General features: G+C 49.1%; 2 protein-coding genes across 2 annotated transcripts in view; both read left to right on the forward strand.

Annotated features, from left to right (window-relative positions):
* Nucleotides 1-1,353: 1,353 nt before the first annotated feature.
* pola1 (polymerase (DNA directed), alpha 1) overlaps nt 1,354-18,706 on the forward strand; it is a 57,606-nt gene continuing 40,253 nt past the window's right edge. Inside the window, exons 1-26 of the mRNA XM_060044790.1 lie at nt 1,354-1,541; nt 1,912-2,030; nt 2,404-2,500; nt 2,693-2,767; nt 2,879-2,994; nt 3,865-3,927; nt 4,296-4,397; nt 4,691-4,793; nt 5,038-5,182; nt 5,835-6,007; nt 7,637-7,749; nt 8,331-8,444; nt 8,521-8,595; nt 8,706-8,844; nt 9,269-9,423; nt 9,679-9,763; nt 10,038-10,099; nt 10,466-10,555; nt 12,768-12,884; nt 13,538-13,713; nt 14,006-14,135; nt 14,285-14,404; nt 14,483-14,573; nt 14,681-14,805; nt 14,969-15,118; nt 16,042-16,164. Of these exons, the coding sequence (XP_059900773.1) occupies nt 1,493-1,541; nt 1,912-2,030; nt 2,404-2,500; nt 2,693-2,767; nt 2,879-2,994; nt 3,865-3,927; nt 4,296-4,397; nt 4,691-4,793; nt 5,038-5,182; nt 5,835-6,007; nt 7,637-7,749; nt 8,331-8,444; nt 8,521-8,595; nt 8,706-8,844; nt 9,269-9,423; nt 9,679-9,763; nt 10,038-10,099; nt 10,466-10,555; nt 12,768-12,884; nt 13,538-13,713; nt 14,006-14,135; nt 14,285-14,404; nt 14,483-14,573; nt 14,681-14,805; nt 14,969-15,118; nt 16,042-16,164 (2,907 nt within the window). The 5' untranslated portion in view covers nt 1,354-1,492. The remainder of the gene's footprint in view (nt 1,542-1,911; nt 2,031-2,403; nt 2,501-2,692; nt 2,768-2,878; nt 2,995-3,864; nt 3,928-4,295; nt 4,398-4,690; nt 4,794-5,037; nt 5,183-5,834; nt 6,008-7,636; nt 7,750-8,330; nt 8,445-8,520; nt 8,596-8,705; nt 8,845-9,268; nt 9,424-9,678; nt 9,764-10,037; nt 10,100-10,465; nt 10,556-12,767; nt 12,885-13,537; nt 13,714-14,005; nt 14,136-14,284; nt 14,405-14,482; nt 14,574-14,680; nt 14,806-14,968; nt 15,119-16,041; nt 16,165-18,706) is intronic.
* Nucleotides 8,202-18,706, forward strand: part of hgd (homogentisate 1,2-dioxygenase) — an 83,673-nt gene continuing 73,168 nt past the window's right edge. The window contains exon 1 of the mRNA XM_060044794.1: nt 8,202-8,238. Within this exon, the coding sequence (XP_059900777.1) occupies nt 8,217-8,238 (22 nt within the window). The 5' untranslated portion in view covers nt 8,202-8,216. The remainder of the gene's footprint in view (nt 8,239-18,706) is intronic.

The raw sequence follows: 18,706 nt of genomic DNA on the forward strand, positions 1-18,706 counted from the left end.
TTTACAATGTATTACTGTACCTTTAATTAACTGTCGTTGCTTATGTTAATTAAACGACGTTGGTCAGATTGTTTTATGTTTGGAGGGTGCTTGTGGATCCGGCGTGCAAAAAAAGCTGGGACGAATTCAGCTCCGAATACCTGATCGGCTTCATTGTGAATATGATCATTTTAAATAAGCACTTAGTGTGACATTTAGCTTTCAAATATGCTTTTAAAATTAAAAGAAAAGATAACTTCATAGACTGGTTATTCGCTTACCTTGAGCGATCCCCTTCTATAGTGACGCGTATCCGCAGCTGAACAAGTCGAGCGAGTTCTGGTGCGTCTCACCATGATGGAGCCACAATAACAACAATAATATACAGCAAGTTTTAAAAGATGACCGCCGTGTATTACGAACCAATACACTTATCCACTCGTTTTGGCCTTTCTCCCTGAATGTTTAGCCTTATCATAATAATAATAAAAAAAACTATAATTTCTTTCAGCCTATTGATTGAGGGCTGCGGGCCACCAGCTCCCCGCCTGTTCCACGCGTCTGGTTTGGTTAAAGTTCTGGCAGTGGACCCGTGATGAGCAGAGACAACAATGGGTCAATAGAACAGAATGGACCATGCCTACAGTAGCCAATGTCAACCCTCCTTGGTCCTGTTGTCATAAGCGATTTGAGAATACATTAGCGGAATAATCTGTCGTCAATATTTCAGGACGAATATTCTTATTTGATAACATCACTGTTAATCGGATAAACGAAAAAAAAAATGTCTGAGATTGACGAAAACAAAACACTCTTTGTGGTTTGTTCTGACGTTGAGCGCACAGCGACGCCACGCCTCGGTGGCGCGTCTGCCCTGCAGGCTGACACGCATCTTTTGTGTGCATTCAAAACTCCCGCCAGGGTACACCGAACACGTCCTGACCTGAATAAAGAGGAAGAATACTCACCTGAGACAACATAAAGTATTCGGCCCAAAGAAGAAATATTCTTGCCTTCCTGATGGCCTGGGAACAGTAATGAATATCTTACAGTGCTCTTACTGATATATTTGCTTATAGGCCTGCGCCCTAAGGCCGTTCCGATAAAAAACATTTTTATTACAGTTTTAAAGCGGGCGACTGTTGGATAGCTGTTGTATATGCCATTGTGTTCTGGGGTCATCAATGCATTGTCCCTACAGCATAGGGCTACTACAACAAGTGGTGGCAGTGTTGTGTATATGTACACAACACTGCCACCACGAGGACACACGAGGACACTCGAGGACACACGAGGGGGTTCGTAGTTCCCGATGTTGTCATTGGCTGAACACAAGCTACGTCATTTCCTGCATATGACTTTCCCCGGGAAGAAGAATTGGCGCGGATTGCTCTGTTGTGTTTGTTGACTTGACACATCGAGGGCGCACGGTTTTATAAAGTGATTCATATTCATATATATATATATATATATATATATATATATATATATATAGACATTTCAAGTGGAGATAATGGCGCCGGTATTGAACCCGGATAAGGACGCTGATAATGTCGACGACGGTGAGTTTAGGCTTAAGTCGCCTTGTTGAACAGAGACAGCTAGGAGGCTAAGCTCTGTGACAACGTAACGTTGCTGCAGCTGCTGCTACGCACTAACAAAATATACACAACACACACACACACAAGAGAGTTGTCTGTTTTCCTGACTTCAAATAACATCAGCAAAGTTATCATTGTTTAGCTGTGTTTTGAGCTTCCAAAGTGTTACCAAAATGTGGGTCAGGCCATCTACTTGTGTGAAACGCTAACTCAATACAGTAATCCGTGGGCTAAAGTACATTCTATCTGATGTGGATGTTTGGTGCATGACGAGAAACTGGTTGCTACACATGATCCAGTGGGGTGACATCATTGCGCGCGCTGTCCCCAGGTGAAGCCTGCGGTCTGGCGGCGTCGCGCTCGAGACGAGAGAAGAGGGCGAGGACAGGCCGGACGGCGGCGCTCGAGCAGCTCCGGAAAGCCAAGAAGGGCGAGAAGCTGAAGTATGAGGTGATGAAGTGGACATGTTGATAACATGTTATTCCTTTGTCCGTTGGAGTATCACAGTGACGATGTAAACAAGGTGTTCATCCTGCATGCGACCATTTATCACGTGGGAATGTGTAGTGGTGTGTTATTTTGAACATCCTGTACCGACGGCGATGTATTGTTTCTCTTTCTTCTGTTAAGTACGCTTTGGTTAAGGGCATCTTCTTCCAGCAGTTATTAAATATGGACAGCTGATGATTGATAAATATTGATAAAGGAACGATAATGACATTCCTTGATTAAATTGCATTTTCCCTCCATCTCGCATAACATTCTTTCAAAGTACAGCCACACGGTAGAGGTTGTGATGAGTCTGACGGTCATGGGTGTGCAGGTGGAGGAGGTGGCCAGCGTGTACGATGAGGTGGACGAGGACCAGTACTCCAAGATGGTGCGCGAGAGGCAGGATGACGACTGGATCATCGACAACGGTACGACGCTCCTCTGCCTCCTGTTAACGCACGCTAACCTTCACACAAACGTTTTTTTTTTTTTCCTTTTGTTAGTTCGATAAAAACTTTTTTTAAAAGCTATTACAATATTTTTTATTTTACAAATAATTTATTTTATAGGGAAAGATACCGATAAAGTAATTGTGGAGTTTGTTTCTTTTTGTTCTACAGATGGTACCGGCTACGTGGAAGATGGAAGAGAGATATTCGATGATGACCTGGACGACGACGTGGTAGAACAGCGCGGTAAACCCAGCTGGTCATACGTAGAGACAGGTCGTACCTGAGGACACCGGGATGGTTCCCCTCCGACATCAGTCACCCAGAAGTGTGTCTATGTGTCGTGTGTTGGTACAGGGAAGGCGAGCGCTAAAGGAGCAGACTCCAAGAAGAACTTGAAGAAAACGGCGGTGGCCAAACCCAACAGCATCAAGAGCCTCTTCATGAACAGCAACGTCAAGAAACCTGCTGAGGTGTGTGTGATGTACGCCTGGATACTAGGGCTGGGAAACATAATCGATTCTTCGATGCATCGCGATTCTCGCTAGAACGATTCTGTCTCGATGCAGATACTTTTTGCCTGCTGCAACATTCTGTTCGCCAGAGAGGGATAATTTTTGTAATTTTAAAATTATTGAATTTATCTTCAGTGTGTGTTGGCCAATCTGATTTGTCTTGACACGATTGCGATTCAGCCTACGCATAGCATGCGCGCAAACTCACAGCCAGACACAAGAACTCCTTCTAATTCAAGAGCAGCATTTTCTTTAATGAAAGAAAATAAAACTGAAACCTATTTTTTGCATGCTTCCATATTGTGTTATAATGTAAGCTGCATTGATTATTGAATTGTTCATAGAAAGTCATATTTGTGACGAAAGCTTTCTCTCTTATAAAATATTAGATAAGTTAATTCATCTGTTGTTGTTAATGATCGTCACAAAAGTAGGAAGTGATTAACAAACTCTTGAGTAGCAAACCCAGATGTATATATATATTTTTGAATATCACGCATAGAAATGTACAGAAATTTTTTTGTTGCATCGATAATCGCTTCAGAATCGAATCGTTGGCCTCATAATCGGAATCGAATCGTGAGGTGCCAAGAGATTCCCACCCCTACTGGATACAGTAGCTGTATGAATTCATGTGTTTATGTGTGAGAATAACTTTATAGTGTGTTACAATTGAACGTTCTGATATTGAGTGGATACTTCAGTTGTTCTCACTTGTAAGTCGCTTTGGATTTTTTTTTTACTAAATGCAATTTGAGTATTGAAGCTAATGCATGAATGTATTTTTTTATTAACATGTTGTCCAAATGTTTGATTTGGTGTATGCAGAAAGACGTGGACCTGTCCAAAGACGACCTGCTGGGAGACCTTCTGCAGGACCTCCACTCTGAGGTGGGTGCCTCCCCTTGGGGGGCGTTGGACGACCTTTCCCCCTGTGGGACCTTTACTACCATGTCTCTAATTAAGTTATAAAAGAAAACTGGTTTGAAGACTCATCCACTGCTTGTAAACGCTTGCTTATCGTACGTATGATTTTAAATGGTATCGTTTTCCAAATTAACATATACAACATGTTAATTACAATTACAATTAGGGCATTTAGCAGACGCTTTTATCCGAAGCGACTTACATCGGTTAATAGCCACAGTGACACGCCGACGGCAGAGTCAGCCCCGCAGGGCGACCGTCAGCCCCGCAGGGCGACCGCCAGCCCCGCAGTTGTTACGTTTTGTACTTTACTTCATATTTGTATTCATCAGAAGCCGTCTCTGATGACCCCACCGCCGGTCGTCAGACTGAAGAAGAAGAAGTCTCTAGGAACTCCCATGAACCCGTTCTCCATTAGACGCCCACCTCCAAAGGTACCTGGTCCTGTCTGCGTGGCGTTTTAGTTGCAATCGGGCAATCCTTATTGTTGAGCCCTGCTATATGCTGCTCTTCCATTGGTCATGGCTTCCTCCATAACTTAAAGTGTATTCATGTGATGTGATGTAGTCAATACATTTAAGAGATGCAAGAAAAATATTGTTGTTATTGTGTGTCAACGCTTTATATACTTTGAGGTCAATAAACGATGGACCAGTTTGTGGGTGGAGTTAATCATTAAGGAAACTCTACTAAATGGTAAATATGGTGTCCCCATGTTTGTTACTAGGAGTCCTTCTCACCAGTAACCCCAAAGAGCAAGCCTCCTCCCGTTGAGACCCCCAGGACCACCAACCGGCCCGCCGTCAAGGAAGAGGAGATCCAGGTGGAAGGTACCGGAGGAGGTGATCTGGAAGAACACGTGCACTTTCCCAGTCCTTGTTCGTCACAGAAGGCCCCTTCAGTCAGAACGCTGCAGTCCGCTAGTCTCCTGGGGTTCTCACATCCCACAGAACCAGCTTCACAGATTTGGACAAACTGAACAATAACCTTCAGCTAGGACATTGAGATCCAGCTTCATTCAGGCCTTTCTCTTCCCTCTGCTCATCGCTCACTCTCGCCTATCTCGCGTTACAGTTCACGACTCTGAGTTCGATGGGATGGACTTCGACGAGCCGATGGAGGTGGAAGCTCCGTCGCCCCGCGCCGAGGAGGAGGTCCAGCCCAAGGTGGAAGCGGCCCTGGAGACGGTGAAGGCCGAGCCCCAGGACCCAGTGCTGCTGTGAGTCCCGGCCCAATGCTGACTGCAGATAGCATACCATGGTTCAACGGGGCTGGGTTTAGAACAATGCACCCCTGCTCCTCTTTGTGTTGGTGGACCCCTCCCGCACGCTTTAGGGTTTCACCTGCAGGCTCTTTATGACCGTAAACCCATCGGTCAGGAGAAAGGGTACCTGGAACACATGAATCATGGGATTGAATTACACCAGACGATGTGTGTTCTATAAATCTAGATGTGATCTAAGGAGTAGAGCCATTGACACTGCTGGCCCACGAAGGGCAGCGGGTAAACAACGGTTCTCTCTGGTTCTCTCTGGTTCTCTGGTTCCCAGGTCTGGGGGAGCTCACTAAGGGCAGCCTGTAAACAACGGTTCTCTCTGGTTCTCTGGTTCTCTCTGGTTCTCTGGTTCCCAGGTCTGGGGGAGCTCACTAAGGGCAGCCTGTAAACAACGGTTCTCTCTGGTTCTCTGGTTCTCTCTGGTTCTCTGGTTCCCAGGTCTGGGGGAGCTCACTAAGGGCAGCCTGTAAACAACGGTTCTCTCTGGTTCTCTGGTTCTCTCTGGTTCTCTGGTTCTCTGGTTCCCAGGTCTGGGGGAGCTCACTAAGGGCAGCCTGTAAACAATGGTTCTCTCTGGTTCTCTCTGGTCCTCCAGGTCCGGTCGGGCCGGTAGCTCGTGGGGACAGGAGGAGGAGGGCGGGGCCAATGAGGGCCCAGCAGAGGTACAGGTGGACTCCAGCCAGCTCCCATTGGTCCCGGGCCCGGAGGGAGAGCTGGTGTTCCGCTTCTACTGGCTGGATGCGTTTGAAGACCAATACAACCAGCCAGGTGAGAGGCAGGCCATCCTCCACATGAAGCAGTGATGGGTTTGGTTTAGCATCTAAAGACGTCTTTCTGCCAGAGTAAAGAACAGAAGAGATCGCTGATAAGATAGACCTGGCACTGCCTCCCTGTGTCGGGACTGGCTGTGCTCATGTTTTCTCAAATCTACAGAATGAAATGCAGGCTAGAATCAACGTGCTGCAGGACTCGCTGTTCCCTTTGTATTGCAACACTCCTATCCATCCTAACCCTAACCCTATCCAATGAGGTTGACAGCATGACTCTGTGACCCAGGGGGCCCTGTTTTAACGGTCTGAAACGCAAGTGAGAAGTGCCAAGTGCAAGTAGCTTTGTGGGCGGTTCTATGGCGATGTCGCTAGTATACCGGCGCGAAAAATGACTTTCGCCCGGCGCATATCCAAAAAAGGTTGGTCTGAAGTAGCCTAATTACCCGTAGGTGTGGTTTGGGCGTAACGTGCAACAAACCAATGAGAGTGCCAGCTCCCATCCCCTTTAAGAGCCATGAGCGCATTTGAATCTGACGAGTTGATATTTTGACAGCGCGTCTGCAGTCTCCGATGAGACGGATGCACATGAATTTCAAACTTCAAATGGCTCAGTTTATGGCCAAATAATATGGCCTAATTCACACATGGAATAAGGTTTTCTTCCACGAGTCACGACTTCAGAAATACTGAGTCTAATAAATTTCGGCAAAGAAAACGTATATGATATAACGTATGATATGCGGTAACTGTGATTCTATTTAATGATATACGCAATACATTATAAACATTGTTTCTTATAGTATTGTATGCATTATCGTTATCGACTTGTGTTCCTAACATGCATGTGTCCCCCCGTTAATATACATTGCCATGGACTGTATTATGCGTTACTTGTTTAGTTGGCGTGTGTTTAAACAGATGGATGCACACATGCGCACCCGCATTCATTCATTCTTTTTAACACTCACTCGCGGTAAAACAATGTTTTCTCACGATCAAATACTCATCAATCCTAAAAGTTATGGGCATGTACACGATGTATATATGTGAAAATATGTGTTTGCTGTACGGTGTTTGCAGATGCATTGATTTAAAAGTACAACTTATTACCGCTGTATCAGCTGTTCTTTCCCAAATAATTTACCAAGAATGTGTGGCTAGGTAGATGAGAGAAACAAGGTGTATGCCCGAGGTGCACAAGCAACATTATGCATGCACCCTTAAAATAGCATCTGAACAACGCGCCACTGACTTTAAACCAGGTAATTCCTGGTTTGTGGTGCAAGTGGTTTCTGAAACTGCCCTAATTTTTACCCTAATTTACCGACACGTGGCGCAGGAGGGAAAAGAACGCTCTGCGCCAGTTGCAAACTAGCAACGACAAATGCGCCAGTGATTAAGTCAATTGCGCCGGATGCAAGATGGGGCCCAAGGTGTATAAACGTCCATTTTGGATTTATGTGCGAGCATCGTGGTAAAATGGATGCCTCTCCTATTTTTATACGTGCAAGGCTCGAGCGTACACGCCCACATCTGCTATATCTGTTGAACAGTTGAAGCCTCCCACCCACGTGTGTCTGAGAGCCTTTGTCGGTTCATCATGTCTCAATGTTCTGCTGCTGCCCAGGCGTGGTCTACCTCTTTGGGAAGGTGTGGATCGAGTCTGCCAAGGCCCACGTCAGCTGCTGTGTGGCCGTCAAGAACATCGAGAGGACCATGTACTTCCTCCCTCGCGAACATGTGAGTTTAACCCCCCCCCCCGCTCCTGTCACATGACCGGAGGGTTCTCTCTGATTCACCCGTTCATCTGTTTAGTGTCAGAATGCGAGTGAACAGTGGGGGCGCTGGGATCCTAGCAGGACTGATCAGATCCATTCCCCTTTTCTAATTTAGACTCTAGGGGGAAGTAGCAATTTGGCTGTCAGCCGGCGTCTGAATAAATCGCCCACTGCTAACAGTGCCAACAATGCAGGGCGAGAGGCTGTTTGTGTGTTCTCTCTGTCGACTGGGATACACTAGCAGATGAAGCACAGGAATCACATCAGTTTCTTTGTCAAAGGCTGCAAGTTAATAATATCTAATATCATTTGACAAATGTCAACAGAGATGAGATTTCAGTTTAATGTTGGTAATGAAACTGTCCAGTGTGTGTTTTTCAACATTGTTGTCATAAACCTGAAGGTATTAAAACAATTTCAACTTCATAAATGCCATCGGATGCTGGTTTAAACTCCTGGCACAAAATGTATACATTTGCTGTGTTGTATAAATCACACAAATACTAAATGTGTGTGTGTGTGTGTGTGTGTGCGTACGTGCAGAGAGTGAACACTAAGAACGGGGTGGTGTCGGACACGCCGGTGGGTCTGATGGACGTCTACCAGGAGTTCAACGAGCTGTCCGAGAGGTTCAAGATCATGAAGTTCAAGTCCAAGGTTTGCCGACCCTCCAACGTCTTCCATGTCACTTGCATCGTTGGGAATTCTGTTTGAACATCGCTCTGTGTTGCAGAAAGTCGAAAAGAGCTACGCGTTTGAAATCCCTGACATTCCCACTCAGTGCGAGTACCTGGAAGTCCGTTATTCCGTGAGTACGCGCCAAACTCCCACTTAGCCGTCCGCCAAGCAGGCATTCAGTCAAGGCTTTGTCCAATGGCAAGGTGGTCCTTGATTTTTTTTCCATTTTAAATGCCACAGGCCGAGTATCCTACGCTCCCGGTTGACCTGAAGGGAGCGACGTTTTCCCACGTGTTTGGAATCAACACTTCCAGCCTGGAGCACTTTCTCCTGAGCAGGAAGATCAAAGGGCCGTGCTGGCTGGACATCAAGACGCCACGTAAGGAAGGCTGGAGGTTTAGGGGCAGCGGGTCAGGACTGGGACCTGAAGGAGAGCACTGGGATCAGATAGACCTGTCCTCACTCTCCCTCTCCTCCTCCTTCCTCTCCTCCCTCCCTCTCCTCCCTCCCTCTCCTCTCTCCTCTCTCCTCACCTCCTCTCTCCTCTCTCCTCACCTCCTCTCTCCTCTCCTCTCCTCTCCTCTCCTCCCTCCTTCCTCTCCTCCCTCCTTCCTCTCCTCCCTCCTCCTCCCCTCTCCTCCTCCCTCTCCTCTCCTCCTCTCTCTCCTCCCTCTCCTCTCTCCTCCCTCTCCTCCCTCCTCTCTCTCCTCTCTCCTCCCCCTCCTCTCTCTCCTCCCTCTCCTCCCTCTCCTCCCCCCTCCCCTCCTCTCCTCTCCTCTCCCCTCCTCTCCTCTCCTCTGCAGAGCTCAACAGTCAGCCGGTCAGCTGGTGTAAGGTTGAGGCGTTGGCCCTGAGGAGCGAGCTGGTGACGGTGGTCAAAGACCTGCCCCCCCCCCCGCTCACGGTCATGTCCGTCAGCCTGAAGACGGTGCAGAACCCCAAGACGCATCACAACGAGGTACGCCCCACCTGGCGCTCAACACCTGGAGCCCGGCGGCCACGTCACCACTGTAGTGCTCTCTCTCTCTGATAGCATCGTGTTGTTGTAGTTGACGTAAATGCACATTTTAAAGACAACATTTAAGATAATGTCCAGAAGTCGTAAAGAGCGGCTTATTGTTTGGTAAGGTATATTATGTACTGCGTCACGTCGGCTTCTGTCGGATGGTGGATGAGCAGGCGTGTGGCTGACACTAGGCCCCTCTTTGTTCAGATTGTGTCCCTGGCTGCTCTGGTCCACCATCGCTTTCACCTGGATAAAGCCCCCCCCCAGCTGCCCTACCAGACCCACTTCTGCGGTGAGTAAACCAACACCTGTGGACCAAGAGGAAGACTCACTCACTCACTCACTCACTCACTCACTCACTCACTCACTCACTCACTCACTCACTCACTCACTCAGCCTGGGTTCCTCTAGTTTCAAAATGTGATGTTCCCTTGTGTCGCCCAGACAAAGATGTCTTCTTCCTTTCTTTAGAGACGTGCCTACTTTGCAAAGGGGAACAAGCTGTATTTCACTTTCACAAAAAGCACCTGCTCTGCTGAGTGACGGGCTCTGTTTCTGTCTTCCAGTGGTGAGCAAGCCCGTGGACTGCATCTTCCCCTACGACTTCAAGGAGGCCGTGAGGAAGAAGGTGGGTGATCTCAACCTGGAGCAACTGGAGCCACTTTGACAAGGATAGGGAAACGTTTGCTTTCGCTAGACTTCATGCATGTCTACCAAATTACAACGCTCAAATGATGTTTAGATGACTAGCTCTATTTAAAAGACTGCTAACAATAATAATGAATACGAAAACAATGGGTTGGAACTAGGCCTGCACGATTCGGGAAAATATGAATCACGATTTTTTAGCTTAGAATTTATATCACGATTCTCTGCCACAATATTTTTCGGACGAAATGTAGTTTTCATTGCGGTGATATTTGCTGCGCACTGAGGCAGGTCTTGTGTAATGGCGTGGGCTCTGCAGGCAGTGATGAGTTTCTCCTCTTGGTAGAACGGGAAGGTGGAGATCGCCGCCACGGAGCGCACCCTGCTGGGATTCTTCCTGGCTAAGATGCACAAGATCGATCCCGACGTGCTGGTGGTGAGTACTCAGCCCCCCCCTAAACCAACCACAAACTAATCACTGCCCCCCAAAACCAACCACAAACTAATCACTGTCCCCCAAAACCGACCCCAAACTAATCACTGCCCCCCAAAACCAACCCCAAACTAATCACTGCCCCCCAAAACCAACCACAAACTAATCACTGTCCCCCAAAACCAACCCCAAACTAATCACTGTCCCCCAAAACCGACCCCAAACTAATCACTGCCCCCCAAAACCAACCCCAAACTAATCACTGCCCCCCAAAACCAACCCCAAACTAATCACTGCCCTCTAAAACCAACCCCAAACTAATCACTGCCCTCTAAAACCAACCCCAAACTAATCACTGTCCCCCAAAACCAACCCCAAACTAATCACTGCCCTCTAAAACCAACCCCAAACTAATCACTGTCCCCCAAAACCAACCCCAAACTAATCACTGTCCTCTAAAACCAACCCCAAACTAATCACTGCCCTCTAAAACCAACCCCAAACTAATCACTGCCCTCTAAAACCAACCCCAAACTAATCACTGCCCCCCTAAACCAACCCCAAACTAATCACTGTCCCCCAAAACCAACCCCAAACTAATCACTGCCCCCCAAAACCAACCCCAAACTAATCACTGTCCCCCAAAACCAACCCCAAACTAATCACTGTCCCCCTAAACCAACCCCAAACTAATCACTGCCCCCCTAAACCAACCCCAAACTAATCACTGCCCCCCAAAACCAACCCCAAACTAATCACTGCCCCCCAAAACCAACCCCAAACTAATCACTGCCCCCCAAAACCAACCCCAAACTAATCACTGCCCTCTAAAACCAACCCCAAACTAATCACTGTCCCCCAAAACCAACCCCAAACTAATCACTGCCCCCCAAAACCAACCCCAAACTAATCACTGTCCCCCAAAACCAACCCCAAACTAATCACTGCCCCCCAAAACCAACCCCAAACTAATCACTGCCCCCCAAAACCAACCCCAAACTAATCACTGCCCCCCAAAACCAACCCCAAACTAATCACTGCCCCCCAAAACCAACCCCAAACTAATCACTGCCCCCCAAAACCAACCCCAAACTAATCACTGCCCCCCAAAACCAACCCCAAACTAATCACTGCCCTCTAAAACCAACCCCAAACTAATCACTGTCCCCCAAAACCAACCCCAAACTAATCACTGCCCCCCAAAACCAACCCCAAACTAATCACTGCCCCCCCCTAAACCAACCCCAAACTAATCACTGCCCCCCTAAACCAACCCCAAACTAATCACTGTCCCCCTAAACCAACCCCAAACTAATCACTGTCTCCTAAAACCAACCCCAGACTAATCACTGCCCCCAAAACCAACCACAAACTAATCACTGTCCTCTAAAACCAACCCCAAACTAATCACTGTCCTCTAAAACCAACCCCAAACTAATCACTGCCCCCCAAAACCAACCCCAAACTAATCACTGCCCCCCAAAACCAACCCCAAACTAATCACTGCCCCCCCCTAAACCAACCCCAAACTAATCACTGTCTCCTAAAACCAACCCCAGACTAATCACTGCCCCCAAAACCAACCCCAAACTAATCACTGCCCCCCAAAACCAACCCCAAACTAATCACTGCCCCCCAAAACCAACCCCAAACTAATCACTGCCCCCCAAAACCAACCCCAAACTAATCACTGCCCCCCAAAACCAACCCCAGACTAATCACTGCCCCCCAACACACAAACACCAACATCACTGACCTCTGGTTCTGTTAGGACACAGCAGCCTCTGGTTGTCTGTATGGAGGCTCCTCTGTACAGTACAGTACAGTACAGTACAGTACACTCACTGTACTGTACTGTATGGAGGCTCCTCTGTACAGTACACTCACTGTACTGTACTGTACTGTACTGTATGGAGGCTCCTAAGTACAGCACAGTACACTCACTGTACTGTACTGTATGGAGGCTCCTCTGTACAGTACACTCACTGCACTGTACTGTACTGTATGGAGGCTCCTCTGTATAGTACAGCACACTCACTGTACTGTACTGTACTGTATGGAGGCTCCTCTGTACTGTACTGTATGGAGGCTCCTCTGTACAGTACAGTACACTCTCAGCGCTGTACTGTACTGTATGGAGCCTCTTCTGTACAGTGCACTCACTGCGCAGTGTACTCTGTTGTTCATCTGTTATGTGTTGTGGTCTGTCCTGCAGGGCCATGACATCTTTGGCTTTGACCTGGAGGTGCTGCTGCAGAGGATCAACTACTGCAAAGTCCCGCACTGGTCCAAAATAGGAAGACTCAGGAGGGCGAATATGCCCAAATTAGGGGTGAGGAGAGCATGCCTCTGATTAATAACCTTGAATACAGACGATAGTCTGCAGGGTGTAACTGGGTTCCTATTCTACAGGGTCGTGGTTCAGACGATAGTACGCAGGGTGTAACTGGGTTCCTATTCTACAGGGTCGTGGTTCAGACGATAGTACGCAGGGTGTAACTGGGTTCCTATTCTACAGGGTCGTGGTTCAGACGATAGTACGCAGGGTGTAACTGGGTTCCTATTCTACAGGGTCGTGGTTCAGACGATAGTACGCAGGGTGTAACTGGGTTCCTATTCTACAGGGTCGTGGTTCAGACGATAGTATGCAGGGTGTAACTGGGTTCCTATTCTACAGGGTCGTGGTTCAGACGATAGTACGCAGGGTGTAACTGGGTTCCTATTCTACAGGGTCGTGGTTCAGACGATAGTACGCAGGGTGTAACTGGGTTCCTATTCTACAGGGTCGTGGTTCAGTCGATAGTATGCAGGGTGTAACTGGGTTCCTATTCTACAGGGTCGTGGTTCAGTCGATAGTACGCAGGGTGTAACTGTTCCTATTGTACAGGGTCGTGGTTCAGACGATAGTATGCAGGGTGTAACTTCCGATTCTACAGGGTCGTGGTTCAGACGATAGTACGCAGGGTGTAACTTCCTATTCTACAGGGTCGTGGTTCATATGCAGAGAAGAGCGCCACCTGTGGCCGCCTGGTGTGCGACGTGGAGATCTCGGCCAAGGAGCTGATTCGCTGCAAGAGCTACCACCTGACGGAGCTGGCCCTCCAGGTGCTGAAGACGGAGAGGGCCACCGTCTCCCAGGAGGACATCAGGAACCTCTACAGGTGTGTGTGTGTGTGTGTGTTGCTTAAAATATGGCCGTAGGGCTGTTTATACAATGCTTCGTATAATAACAATATATTGCATATTTTATGTACCTAGAACAATAAATGTGCATTTACCTATTTCTCTACATAGGTCGATTTTATATAAAAAAACAGAGTATGTTGCTTAGCGTGAAGTGTCCGCCACGCTCAGGTGTCACTGCAGTGTGAGTGCACACACTGCGCACTGCGGTGTGTGCGCAGGTCACAAAGACGGGCTTGAATTGAGATGGGTTGTTGTGTCTGCGGTCAGCGACTCTCCGCACCTGCTCTACCTGCTGGAGCTCACCTGGATGGACGCCAAGCTGATTCTCCAGCTCCTGTGTGAGCTCAACGTGCTGCCCCTGGCCCTGCAGATCACCAACATCGCCGGGAACGTCATGGTAACGGATACAAGCTCCCTAGCCTTCACTCACGGTTCTACACACACTGAGTGGTACTGTCTGTTCCCAGTGTTTCCGAGGTTGGTGAGTGGTTGGTGAGTGGTTGGTGAGTGGTTGGTGATATTCAGGATGTAACGGTCTCTCCCCAGTCTCGCACCCTGATGGGCGGGCGGTCCGAGAGGAACGAGTTCCTGCTGCTGCACGCCTTCCACGACAAGAGCTACATCGTGCCGGACAAACCCTCCTTCAAGAAGGCCCAACAGGAGACCGTACGTCCCTCTGCAGGAGCCGTAATGTGTAGTCTCAGAGTGCCTGCTCAGCTTCTGACCCCCTGCTGTCTCTCACAGACCGAGGGCGAGGAGGAGGGGGATGCTGGGAAGGGCAAGAGGAGGAAGAAGCCCACGTACGCTGGAGGCCTTGTGCTGGACCCTAAGATCGGTGCGGTCTATTCCCTGGGGTTCACGGTGCATTCCGCTTATGGGTAGTAGGCGCACCTACATCCATGTTGGTTCTCGTAACGTGATTGTTTTCATTCTTCTGTTCAGGGTTCTATGATAAGTTTGTGCTGCTGCTGGATTTCAACAGCCTGTACCCGTCCATCATCCAGGAGTTCAACATCTGCTTCACCACCGTGCAGAGAGAGGCGCACGTCCAGCGCAGGAAGGGCGAGGTGTGTGTGTGTGTGTGTGTGTGTGTGTGTGTGTGTGTGTGTGTGTGTGTGTGTGTGTTCCTTTAAATATGTCTGTAGGGCTTCATTAGATAAACAAATAAAAACGATTCAAAATAATTAAATCATTTTGAAGAGTTTTCTTGACATTTTTCCATGACAACAGGATGACGAGTCTGAAGAGATCCCAGAGGTTCCCGATCCCGATCTGGACATGGGAATTCTGCCCAAGGAGATCCGCAAGCTCGTGGAGCGCCGAAAGCAGGTCAAGCAGCTGATGAAGCAGCAGGACCTCAACCCGGACCTCTACATGCAGGTACACGCGCACGTGCGCGCACTGGACCTGAACCCAGACCTCTACACACACACACACACAGGCCCACGCACACGTCTGACTGCAGGGCTTCATTCCTTCCACACGCTGCATCGCTTCCTCTCATGTTTGCATTTCTGCACGTCACTGTCACATGACGTGCAGAATGGTGCTACAGGATGTAGCGGCCATGTTGAAGCCTCTTAGCGCAGCATGCTACAGGACGCAGCATTCATGTTGAAGCCTCTTAGCGTAGCATGCCTCAGGTCACAGCGGCCATGTTGAAGCCTCTTAGCGCAATATGCTACAGGATGTAGCGGCCATGTTGAAGTCTCTTAGCGTAGCATGCTACAGGATGTAGCGGCCATGTTGAAGCCTCTTAGCGTAGCATGCTACAGGATGTAGCGGCCATGTTGAAGCCTCTTAGCGTAGCATGCTACAGGATGTAGCGGCCATGTTGAAGCCTCTTAGCGCAGCATGCTACAGGACGCAGCATTCATGTTGAAGCCTCTTAGCGTAGCATGCCTCAGGTCACAGCGGCCATGTTGAAGCCTCTTAGCGCAATATGCTACAGGATGTAGCGGCCATGTTGAAGTCTCTTAGCGTAGCATGCTACAGGATGTAGCGGCCATGTTGAAGCCTCTTAGCGTAGCATGCTACAGGATGTAGCGGCCATGTTGAAGCCTCTTAGCGTAGCATGCTACAGGTTGTAGCGGCCATGTTGAAGCCGCTTAGCGTAGCATGCTACAGGATGTAGCGGCCATGTTGAAGCCTCTTAGCGTAGCATGCTACAGGACGCAGCGGCCATGTTGAAGCCTCTTGGCGCAGCATGCTACAGGATGTAGAGGCCATGTTGAAGCCTCTTAGCGCAGCATGCTACAGGATGTAGCGGCCATTTTGACGCCTCTACCCCTCCGTCTCCCCAGTACGACATCCGGCAGAAGGCCCTGAAGCTGACCGCCAACAGCATGTACGGCTGCCTGGGCTTCAGCTACAGCCGCTTCTACGCCAAGCCGCTGGCCGCCCTGGTGACGCACAAGGGCCGAGAGGTGAGCCCCCCCCACCGGCAGCCAGACATGGTTTAGTCCAATGTCAGCACACACCCATTCTAAATGCACGGTCACACACGCGCACACACGCGCACACACAGGTTATACATGCACACACACGTTATACATGCACAAATGTTATACATGCACACACGCGCACGAGTTACACATGCCAACACAAGCCAGATAGTGGAATGGGTTGTGTGGCTCTGTTTCGCCTAATTGATGGTCACATCACAGCGACACTTTAAATACCACTTTAGGCTCCTGAGAAGCACTACCATTCCCCTCCACATGAGGTCACTGTTGCATTGTTTATCCCACTTCTGCAGTCTCTTTTCTTTTGTTTCCTGTCGTGTTTTTCCCTCTTTTGCCTTCCTCCCGCTCTCCCTCCCTCTTGATATTTTGTTCATTCTCCCCATTTCTTTGTGTGTCTTGAGGGGCCTTTTTTGCTTTCATCATTGCTTCTCGCCCTATTTCTGTCAAAATATTAGTCGTGTAATTGATCAAATTTGCTTCTGGCTTGTCATTATTTTTCTCTTCAGTGATATTTGCAGCGCAACAACCTTTTTAAATGCCACACACTGGAAACTGCACAAGCAGATGAAATGAGAACCTTTTAATTAGGATACATCTTTCAGCGCCCGCTTAGAATGCTTACACACACATACAGGATGCTATTTACAGGCCGCGTGGTATTGTCTGGGTAACTACACAACACAAACACACTCGCACTCCTAGCTGTGCTCATGTGTTATTTAATGACACACAGACACAGACACACACACACACACAGACACAGAGCACAGTGGTGCTGGGCTGGTCCTGGGGGATCCTTCATTATGATCCCCTTACACAGAGGGAGTCTATTTGTGCCCTGGGGTCACATGGTTTGCTCACTGACGGGGCTACATTGTGGAAGGTGTGTCTGTGGTTGACTGCTGCTACAGATTTAGATTTCTTTTTTTTTTCCTAATTTCTATCATCCTATCTCTCTAGAGACTTTAGAGTCCTGCTTGTTTGCGTCCTTGTTGACAGCCACGGTTGTGTTGATTATTTGACATTTCAAGGTCCCACACTCACGCACGCACACACGCACGAACGCACGAGCGCGTCCACCTCGGAAATCAGCTCCAGTCTCAGCCCTGACCCACGGGTCCTTTACATTTCCACTGACTGGAAGCGGCCTTAAACCTTCAACAGAATAGGGGACCTGGGGGGGGGGGTAGGATGACGCATGTACAATCCAACCCCAAAACCACTCGGTCATCAAACCCTCCTAGTCTAAACGGGAATTTAGGATCCGACCACAGTTTATTTAGTTTCATTATCCTGGCCATGCGCTGCAGCACCTCGTTCATAAACGCCCTGTTTCGACGGCGGGCGCCGGAACAACCGACGGCCCTAAAGGTCAGGGGTCAACGCGAGGCCCTCTGCGAGGCGGTCAGAGCGGGCCCGATGACGGGGCCGGCGCCGCCGCTGTGTTGACTTGGTGTCGTGAGCCGTTGGCAGTGAAGCCAGTCACGGGCTAGAGACGCACTACCGCCCCGGCGCTCACGGTATGACCATAGACCTGAAATAAATGTGCCCCCACAACGGCGGGGTCAGAACCCAATACCTCTTTGATTAAAGAAGTGCCGCCCGGCCTATCAGGGCTCAGGCTCTCTGCCAACACTCCTCCGTCTGCTCCGTCTCTCGTTCTCTCCCTCATGCCGTCTCGGGTTCTGTCCCTCGTTCTGTCTCCCTTGTTCTGCTGTTCTCTGATTCTCTCTCCCGCATTCTGTCTTCCTCATTCTTCCTCTCATTCTGTCTCTGGTTCTGTCCCTCCCTGGTTCTGTCCCTCCCTGGTTCTGTCTCTGGTTCTGGCCCTGGTTCTGTCTCATTCTGTCGCGGCCTTGTTTCGTGTTCTCTCCCTCCTGCTCCCAGAAAGGTCATTCTGGGAAATCATTCTCAGGAAAAAAACAAGAACTTTTTCATGATTTTCTTTGAAAAGTAAATTTGTAGACACCTCAGCAGCTTCTCATCTTCATACGTTCTATACTGGGTCTAGTTTGATGCAGGAGTTCGGTTGTCTGAGGGTTGGTTACCTGCCCAGTGGTGGAACAAGAAGGGACCATAAGCCTCGTGGGGGAACAAGCAGGGACCATAAGCCCAGTGGGGGAACAAGCAGGGACCATAAGCCCAGTGGGGGAACAAGAAGGGACCATAAGCCCAGTGGCTCCGGGAACAAGCACGGACCATAAGCCCAGTGGGGGAACAAGCAGGGACCATAAGCCCAGTGGGGGAACAAGCAGGGACCATAAGCCCCGTGGGGGAACAAGCAGGGACCATAAGCCCAGTGGGGGAACAAGCAGGGACCATAAGCCCAGTGGGGGAACAAGCAGGGACCATAAGCCCAGTGGGGGAACAAGCAGGGACCATAAGCCCAGTGGGGGAACAAGCAGGGACCATAAGCCCAGTGGGGGAACAAGCAGGGACCATAAGCCCAGTGGGGGAACAAGCAGGGACCATAAGCCCAGTGGGGGAACAAGCAGGGACCATA

Source organism: Gadus macrocephalus, chromosome 23, assembly GCF_031168955.1.
Source record: "Gadus macrocephalus chromosome 23, ASM3116895v1".
In the NCBI taxonomy this organism is placed as follows: domain Eukaryota; kingdom Metazoa; phylum Chordata; class Actinopteri; order Gadiformes; family Gadidae; genus Gadus; species Gadus macrocephalus.